The 9,463-nt window shown below is 34.8% G+C and overlaps 1 protein-coding gene across 6 annotated transcripts; it reads right to left on the bottom strand.

Annotated features, from left to right (window-relative positions):
• Positions 1–737: 737 nt before the first annotated feature.
• On the bottom strand, positions 738–7,169 carry LOC111393917 (serine/arginine-rich splicing factor SR34A). 6 transcript variants are annotated; one of them, XM_023019732.1, is made up of 15 exons: positions 7,054–7,169; positions 6,884–6,977; positions 4,939–5,203; positions 4,670–4,784; positions 3,364–3,429; positions 3,144–3,218; positions 2,693–2,843; positions 2,534–2,580; positions 2,391–2,448; positions 2,047–2,096; positions 1,880–1,936; positions 1,560–1,639; positions 1,423–1,482; positions 1,253–1,325; positions 738–1,078 (listed from the first exon to the last, which is right to left on the bottom strand). In XM_023019732.1, exons 4-15 carry the CDS (start codon positions 4,754–4,756, stop codon positions 1,058–1,060), a joined length of 825 nt encoding a protein of 274 aa, XP_022875500.1. In that variant the 5' UTR covers positions 4,757–4,784; positions 4,939–5,203; positions 6,884–6,977; positions 7,054–7,169; the 3' UTR covers positions 738–1,057. The 6 variants fall into 6 exon arrangements, with proteins under 6 accessions (XP_022875500.1, XP_022875479.1, XP_022875493.1 ...); XM_023019711.1 differs by having other exon boundaries at positions 4,670–4,826; positions 4,939–6,977; XM_023019725.1 differs by having other exon boundaries at positions 4,939–6,977.
• Between the last annotated feature and the right edge of the window lie 2,294 nt (positions 7,170–9,463).

Below are 9,463 nucleotides of genomic sequence, written 5' to 3'. Positions count from 1 at the left end.
CGTTTCAATTTGTCAAGTTCTCTTATTTGCCCAGAGGTTTATCATTAGTTCGAAACATTGTCCCAGTCAAGAGTCTCCATATCTATGCTCTTTTTCAACTCCTCGAAGCAATTCGTAATTTATTATGACATTCCTCGCCTAAGTATTACTCAGTATCAACTCTAAGCCTTTCCTCATTTGAACCTCAACTTTATAAAACTATGCCATCCTAAGGCAATATTAAATGGATGGATCTTACCATCGCCTATGAATGTTTATAAAATCCCGAGGCTGAAATAATCAACTTAAAACTAAAATTACTTTTTTAAACATAAACATACTAACCTATTAGCACATAGACGTTTAACAGGTCATCTGGCTGCCCACCCGTCTTGTTCCTCCAGTTTACACTACTAATGTTTATCAATGGTCTCCAGTACGAAAATCAAAAAGAAACTTTTTCAATGTTTCTCATCTTTCTATTTTCAGAGTTTTTGGTAAAGGGCAAAATGGGTTATCCTCGAGTTGTCCGGCCATGATCAGCTGAGGATTATTTTGTTGGCCCAGGTGGAATTCCATCATAGTATCTACAATTATGCCTTTAAAGGGATCTCGACGCCCAATAAGTCTCTCGGCAACTTGAGCCCGGTCGGCCTCCCATCTCTTGCAGGCTTAGATGTCATTCTAAGATTGGCCTGTCAAGTTCATCTACGACCACTGGGGCTCGGCATGCGGTCAATATAACGTAAAATAGTCAGTAATTAAAAAAGGGCTGTATTTATTACAAGCTGACAGCGTCCAAATCCACAGAAAACTTAAAAAGGTCATACCAAGGATTAAAATGCTGGTAAACGATGCAAACAACAATCTACGAATTTAGCCTCCAAAAAGAACATTCATGGAGCGAATAATCAGAGCACTGAATAAGATCCACAAGACATCAATAAAAACCATCAAGACATCTCAAAGTCTAAATTTAAACTTGTGAAGACATGTTCTAGTACAGTATCGTCCCAGCTATCAGTAGTATGCTAAAAACTCTAGCATACGAGCAGGCTCGAATGAGTGAGCATCACATTTAGCCACTGCCAGACCTTGCCTGGAAGCAAATTAATGACAGTGAGAATTTTAAACAAAAAGACAAGTAAAACCGCTCTAAACAAACAAACAAGCAAGCTTGAAAGTCGGTCCCTCTTCGAGCCATATATATACCTTCAAATTGCAGGAAGAATGTAATATGGTGAAATACTTGTACATGTCAATCCTTTATTACCTGGTGAGGAGATGCCGATCTTGACAATGATTTTGACCTAGATCTGGACAATGACCTCGACCTTGATCTAGCTCTGCACATTTAAGTAAACAAAGAAAAAAATGGTTGATGAGGGGATGTATTAATAACTGCAAAGCAAATGAATAGAAGAAGCATTCATTCCCATGTACCTGGATGGCTTAACAGGAGATTTAGATAGTGATCTGGAAACAGATCGATCAATTGATTTGCTGCATACACATAGTAGTTTAGAATCACCAAATAGAGACTAGTGAAGCCAAGCAAATATACTTCGAACTACAAATACCTTCTATTCCTTCTTGGACTTCTGCTTCGACTGCGGCTCCTGCTCGGGCTTCTTGACAGACTGTGCTTGTATTCCCTAACCTGAACTCGTTGATGTACCAAAAAACAAATATTCTATTATGTTGCAAGGTATATAGCTTTCATAAAGATGTCATTTAATATTCATAAAGTTCAATAGCAGAAATTACTAATCTTAAGAGTTGAGTTTCTCAGATGAAATAACACTTCAAGGTCGCATCAACAATTGCAAGAAAGTGCATCTGTCCGAGGGGCTCAAAATTACTTTTAATGCTAATAATGCAAAAAGTAGAACAAACATACCCGGATATAAGTTCTGGTCCAGGGATTTCTAAACTCAGTATCATCAAGTTTCCGGATCTAAGCAAAGACAAAAACACATAATTAACTAGAAAGGAACAAATAAAATGTCACCAAAATCAATGGCCAAAATGTAAACTACTTTATGGATGAGTATTCCAATAACTTACAGCATATTTCATGTCTTCATAATTAGTATAATCAACGAGGCCATATGTTCCTGAATATAGTCACATAAGATCAATGACAACATATTTTCATAAAGGCCATTAATATCTGCAATGCATTATACACAAATTGGTATTGCTGAAAATGCATAGTCCCTGTTTGACAAACATTAAAAAAAAAAAAAATTTGGAGAAAATGAGTTTTGGAATAGTGATTATTTTTTTCAGAATGTGTAGTTAAAAAATAGGAAAATGTTTGGAACTTACATGCAAAATATTTTATTGTATGATGTGCAATTGAAAATAAGTTTTGAGAAAAATGAATGACAAACAAGGGCTTAATATACCTTCACTGTCACGGGAAACTTCAGCAAAACAGACATCCCCAGCTTTTCGCATATGATCCTAAAACATTTTGCAGCAAGTTAATTACAATAGCTCCAGAAATGCAATTGAAACAAATTCCTCGCTGAAAAGATATCCCCCTTACCTTCAAATCTTGCCAAGAAGCAGAAGACGGAAGCCCACGAACAATAACTGTATGCATGTAAACATTTTAAGATAAAAGACACCAAAACATTCTTACACTGGAAATAGTGAAGAGCATACATCGAAATCTGTAAGCTTATATTGATAAGTATGGCAGCACCTCGAAACTCAGAATGGCGAGAAGTGCCAAATCTGCCGCCACCTCCACCTCCACCACCACCACTGCCGCCGCCGCCGCCGCCACTTCCACCATAGCCACCACGACGATCACTAGAAGACGATGGCCCTCTGCCACCATGTGCAAGCTCAACCTAGCAAGAAGAAGATTAAGTTGAACACAAAATCAATAAAATAAATGCAAAAAAAAAAAAGGTAGAAGAAGAAAAAGCGATAAAATATAGTTAGCCCCTATTTGGTGGGAATTAAAATCAGTCTTTTAGTAGATTTTAATAAAAGGGGATGAAATATGTGGTTGAAAAGTTATTAATCCCACGAAATGTGGTTGAAATCGATTGTTAACTTCAACTTAGATTAAAATCTAAATTTTAATCACTATCAAACAGGGACTTAGTTTTAAAAAATCTGCTACTTTTAGGAACAACTATTCTCACCCTCAATCGGCACCCATCAAAGTTATAGCCATCTCTGCCTCTGATTGCATCTTCTGCATCCCGAGCATGCTCAAACTAAATATAGTTAATATTTAAACTCGTTACAAGACCAATTATTTCCTCATTTATCAAAAGAAAAATGATTATAAAGCAAGAAATACAAATATTTGGGGTCCTAATCAAACGCATACATCTGTCAATGAGTTTAGTATAAAAATACCTCTACAAAACAATAGCAAGGAGGACGAGGTGGAATCTTCAATTCAATCTCCAATATACGACCATACTGCAAGAGAGGAATAAATATACTATAAATTAGCAATCAGCTTTTAGAGGTGAAAAGTGGACGGCATTTCCAAAATTTTACGTCAACAAACAATTAGAACCAGGCATTGAGAAGAGATAAAATTACACATGCTAGAAACAGAAACATTATGTCCTGTGTTCCAAAAAATACAGATAATATAAAGAAGCAATCAGCTTTTAGAGGTGAAAAGTGGGGGAATATCTTAAAATTTAAGCCATCATTGAACTCAATTGGAACCAGGTATTGAGAAGAGATAAAATTACATGCCAGAAAGGGACTGTGTTTAAAAAAAATAAAAACAATAAAAGGGAGAGAGAACAAACCATCAATACCCTGCTAATTTAAAGCACCAAACATTGATACTCTTTAGATATTCATTTAGAATAAAAAACCACAAAGTTCATGAGTTGATTATTAGTGAGTACATTACAACTGGTGGGGTTGTTGATATTGGAGACCTAACATTAATCTAACAGACTCCCATATCCAGTTCAAGAATAGACCCCGAATAGGGGAGCCCCACTTAACATTTAGCCCCTAATTGACATCCATTATTTGAAAACTCCTTTTTCTACGTATTTATTTTTTAACACACATTCACACAATAAAATATTCTACATGTAAACCCAAAACTTTTCCCTACTTTTTTAACCCCACATTCTCCTAAAATTCACTATTCAAAACATTGCAAACAGGGGCCTAGTTTAATTAAAGCTTTGCCAGGCTAATAAATGCGAATTTACAAAAGGCATGTCATAATAAGATGGCACAGTATTATTACTTTTCCAGATGAATAGCAGATTTACATGCGTGGAAAAGATGCAGTCAACATAATCTTACAAGAATTATGATGCAGAGTTGAAGGAACATACTTTCCTAATAAATTGGTCCTGCACACAGAGACAACTGTTTCGGTCACAGTACACTCCAATAACAACTAATTTTACGCATCCCCCACACATGTACTGCTATATATGAAGTTCTATTACTACAGGACTTCTGCTAGAGTGGTTTTTGCCACTGGGGAGTAAGTGGAGAGATTAACGGACAAATGGCTTACCCATTGTAGCTATACAACTCTGCAATAAAAAAGTAAAGAAGCCAAATGCAACAGAAAAAGCAAGAGAGCACTTTTTCAAAATTGCACCGAGCAACACTCACATTTGAACCCCATGAAACCAAAATAATGAGGGAGTTACATTAAATATTCAACTCAAACCTTATAGAATATGTCTTCAACTTCTGACTCTCTTATATCTGCAGGAAGGTTGCCAACATAGATTGTGCGCGAGAAACGACCACTCATTTTCAGTCCTTGAGAGTAATCACGTTCACTGCATTGTTGCACATATTTCATAATTGCGAACAATTTAAAGCTACACAATGAGAAATAATAATAAATTCAATATATTCCTATTCATTTTCGGTCCTTGTGATATACATTTGATGACAACAAATCAAAAGCAAAATAAAACTTATGAAGCAAACCAAGAGAGCAATCCTCAAGGTGAGCGGTGCTCCACAAGCTCCATTGCTCATATGCTCCAAGATGCTCCAAAGCTATATTTTATTTGAATTAAAATTTGATCTCCTCATCCTCTCTAAAATTTTCGCAGATGAATAGCTCTTCACAGAGGGAGCAAGAACTTCCAATTATATAAATATACCAAAAACTCCTCCCTGATTTCTCCCACTCCCAATCTACATCCCTATGAATGATTCCAAAGCTCATATTTGTCCAAGCGCTTGACATCTATCATAAACAAAGCATTTGTGTCATGAGATGAGGTAAGATTGTCACATATTTATTGATTTACCTTATTGGATTTCCCCGAAATGCACTGAAGAAAACAGCCTTGGAAAATATGCAACACGTCCCAAAATTTACAGAAATACGAGTCAATTGAATTCAATTCATATTTATGGGCCAATGATGGCGACATTATCTTGCCGGCCCATAATTGGCCATGTTCACAAAAGCTATGCAAGTTCTCCTTTTATTTGTAAGAATCAATACACTGGGCACAAAAGCATATGTAGGGATAGAACTTCTGTTTTAGATCGACTGGCAGACCCAAACATATAAACTCGACAGTCCAGGAATTCAAGTTCGTAGTTATGGGCCAAGGATGAAGACTTTATCTTGCCGGCCCACAATTGGCCATGTGCACAAAAGCTATGCAAGTTCTATTTTTATTTGTAAGAAACAATACAGTGGGCACAAAAGCATATGTAGGAATAGAACTTCTGTTTTAGATCGACTGGCAGACCCAAACATATAAACTCGACATTCCAGGAATTTACAGCTTATCACATGCCTGGAAATGATCGTTAGAAATAAAACATCAATGGGCAAATCATCTAACAAAAACGAAGTGTAAACATCTTTTTGAGAGCCAAAAAGGAAGATGCAAAGATGCCCAAGTATAGTGCTTAATCTCTATGACTTTTCTATGGACAGGTCTTGTTACATTGCTACAATCCATATTAGCGAGTACATGTGAACTATAAACCAGCACAAGAAGCAGCCAGCTCAAAATATGATGCTTATGACAGTAAAAAATCTACAATAATGTCAGTGTTCATGCTTCAAAAAATTTGGTCTATTCTACACTCCGAAAAGATTGTTTCTTTTTGTTATCAAAGGTAGTTTGTTTCATAATGTCACTTCAAGTCCTGCCTCTATTAGGTGTCCTGATGCCATGGTGGAGAAAATCATCTATTAATTTGGGTGTTTGAGATTGTGATATTAGTATCTATGCAAGACAGAGACAGAGAGATGGACTTGAGACGGATTTGAATGGGGCTTCGGTGGAATCAATTCTAATTAGAATTCCAAAACACAATTCCTTTCCACTAAATGCAGTCTCAATTCTTTGAAACGTTAATTACCTAATCAAAATCAATTATCGTACACGAGCTGAATCTACGTGCGCAAGAGGTATTGGTAATGAATTTTATCAATAATCAAACACAATAAACTTGTAATGTCAGAAGTTACATAACTGCCCGTCCCCTTTCCTCTCGGAAAACATAAAAGCCAAAAACACGTGAACCATTCACTACTATTTACTAAGGAAAATATCTGTCCTATAACTTTCACTATCCAAACAATAGAGAAATTAAAGGGAAAATAATAAAATGGGCATAAACTACTGAAAAATAAAAATAAAAGATCAAAGGTTTCCTCTCGAGTAAAAACATCGGCAGTAAATCTTGTAACTTGTTAGTGAGAATTGGGGTCCTCCGTAAAAATTCAGAAGGAAATCCCCCCAACAAATTCGAAATTAATCTCGTCCGACTTCAATTCCAAAGCCCTAACCAAAGTTCATGGGAACGAATACAGGACAGATATAATTACTAAATCGTCACGCCACAAAACCCAGCCAGCAAAATTATATCCAATTAAACACATTCGTCATCAATAACATACCAAAGCTGAAAGTAACTCAGCAACTGAACTCCAACTTTCTCGAATCACGCAAAACAAATAACTCGTCAAGCAGGGACTTCTTCACCTTATTTTCCTACACAAATATATAAAAATTACAGGGATAATTTCAGTATACAAGCGCGTGTGCACGGTTAATAGTAAGAAATTACCTCTGTTTCTTTGAGGTTCTGAGTTCTCGTGCGCGCTAATAAGCGAATTAGGGTTCAGTGTATCTACGAGACAGATCTGTATTCTTGATTCCTCTTGGCTTTAGGCGGTAAGTTTTTTAAAATTACACTTACGTCCTCGACTGTTTAAGTCATTACACTGACATCCAATCTTTCTTATTTCTTTTCGTCCATGTTTGTCTACTATTCTTTTAAAATTATTTTTTATATATACTTATTTTCAACCAAACATTCATATAATAAAATATTTTATACGTAAAGTCAAAATTTCTTACTACTTTTTAATCACACATTTACCAAAAATTCACCATTCGAAACAATGTTTTTCCGACCACCAAACAAGAGCTTAATTTTTAGTTTCTAAATGGACGATACTTGTTACAAATGGAAGTAGGGAAATAATATAGTCACTTAAAGCATTTTCTAAGACTATTTATTTAAAAAAAAAATCTTCTTAGTAATAGATAGTCAAAACTCCAATGATCTCTTTATTTTGACTTTTTAATTTTGCTTTTCTTAAAATTTAAAATAAAATAAAATTTGATTTCTCCTCGCGTTTTTACTTATCTGGAAGTCATTTTCAATAAATTTTTAGCAAAATTTTACCACGATAAAAAGGCAGCTGCATTTATTGACCATCCCAACAAAAATTACTTTTTTACCCATTTGACATTTAGCTCCCTTTTGGCCTCCCACTCCATTTTTCTTTCTTATATTTTTAGCCATACAATTTTTTATAAAATAATATTACACATAAATTAAAAAAATTTCCTTATTTTTTAACCCCTCATTTTAAAAAAAAATATTATTCCACTCATTTTCATTTCAAAAAATAGGGTCAAATGGGGGTTGTTACATTGTATTTGAGAGATGGACATTTCGAGATATTCGCTTGATGTTGAATCTACAATTATGGCTGCATGGGACTCGTGTACTGTTCCAACAATCAAATTATTCTTAAAATCCATTAAGAATCGTGCTCGGACAATATATATATATATATATATCATTCAATTCAAATATAATTTAAATAATTTAAAAGGTAAAGTATTGAATCTTTAATCTATTAAATGCAATAATTTTAAAGTAAGAATATATGGCAACTTGTCTATCGAAATTTGGAAGGTCCAATTTACCTTTATTTTAATTTTTTAAGTTTAAAGTCCCTCGAAACCCATTTCCAAACATATAAGTCCCATTATTTGGTAAAAAATATATTTTGGAATAGTAATTTTTTGGAAAATGTGACTTAAAATTTAAAAAAAAAAATTAGATTTACATGTAAAATTATTTTATTAAGAGAATATGTAGTTGAAAATGAAAATGAAAAAAAAAATGTATGATTAAAAAATGGGACTCAGACAAGGCTACGGGATCTAACATCTGTTTAGCCCCCATTTTTGGTAATGAAAATGGGGGGAATAGTGTTTTATTGAAAAAATGAGTGGTTGAAAAAGAAGGAAAAATTTTCGATTTACGTGTAATATTATTTTATGGAAGATTGTGTGGTTGAAAATAGGAGAGAAAAAAATAAAATGTAATGAAATGTAATTTAATGAGGATCAAACAGGGGCTACTCTTAAAGACATGCTTAAGTCGATGTTATGATGAGTAACATGCAGTGCCAATCTAATCATAAGATCGTCTCTAAAAAAAACTTTCTATTTAAAAAATGTATCTTATAATAATAGAGGACATCTTTCGTGGCTCGTGAAAGACGAGCCGAGCTCGAGCTCGAGCTCACGAGCCATGAGCTCTCGGGCCAAGTCGAGCCCACAAGTCGCTCGAGATCTGGTGATTTTTTAAATTTTCTTATATATTTATTTTTTTGTAAATTTGCACATTTTTTGACCCTTTTTTTTCATATTTTTTTACGAACCCACGCTCGTGGGCTCAACGAGCCGAGCAGGTTCAGCTCGTGAGATTGAGCCCTCTGCTCGGCTCAGGCTAAATGACAAGCCCACAAGCTGGGTTTTGACGAGCCAAGCGATCGAATTGATGAGTCGCTCGATCCATTTGACATCCCTAATAATGACACTTTCTATCTTCACTCTTTATTTTACCTTTTCTTTTAGAAACATGTTTTGATTTCTCTAAACACTAGTTGATGCCACGTGCGTTGCACGATTATTGTATTTAATATGTCTTTATTAGCGTGATGTAGAGATTTTAGTTTTTTTGTCATAATCCTAACATGATTTTGAAATTTAAATTAAATTTTTGGTATGAATTTTCTCTGGCATTTAGTAAAAATTAGATTTAAAATTGTGAAAATATAAGTAAAAAATAATTTATAATTTTATGAGAGTCCGCACACGGTCTTTGCGGAGTCTGCACCGATTCCGTGTGGGGAAGTCCCCGCACAGATTCCCCGCACAATCTGTTCGGGAAC

The sequence above is a fragment of the Olea europaea genome, chromosome 1, assembly GCF_002742605.1.
Source record: "Olea europaea var. sylvestris chromosome 1, O_europaea_v1, whole genome shotgun sequence".
Taxonomy (NCBI): Eukaryota; Viridiplantae; Streptophyta; class Magnoliopsida; order Lamiales; family Oleaceae; genus Olea; species Olea europaea.
This window is presented reverse-complemented; position numbering and strand designations above follow the sequence as displayed.

What these genes read in the sequence shown, in the direction of transcription:
- LOC111393917 (XM_023019695.1), bottom strand. Translation starts at nt 4,807, where the DNA reads ATGAAATATGTGCAACAATGCAGTGAACGTGATTACTCTCAAGGACTG. An exon ending in TTGAAGACATATTCTATAAG is followed by an intron (nt 3,430 to 4,669) that starts GTTTGAGTTGAA and finishes CCTCTCTTGCAG; the next exon opens with TATGGTCGTATATTGGAGAT. An exon ending in GGACCAGAACTTATATCCGG is followed by an intron (nt 1,640 to 1,879) that starts GTATGTTTGTTC and finishes CAACGAGTTCAG; the next exon opens with GTTAGGGAATACAAGCACAG.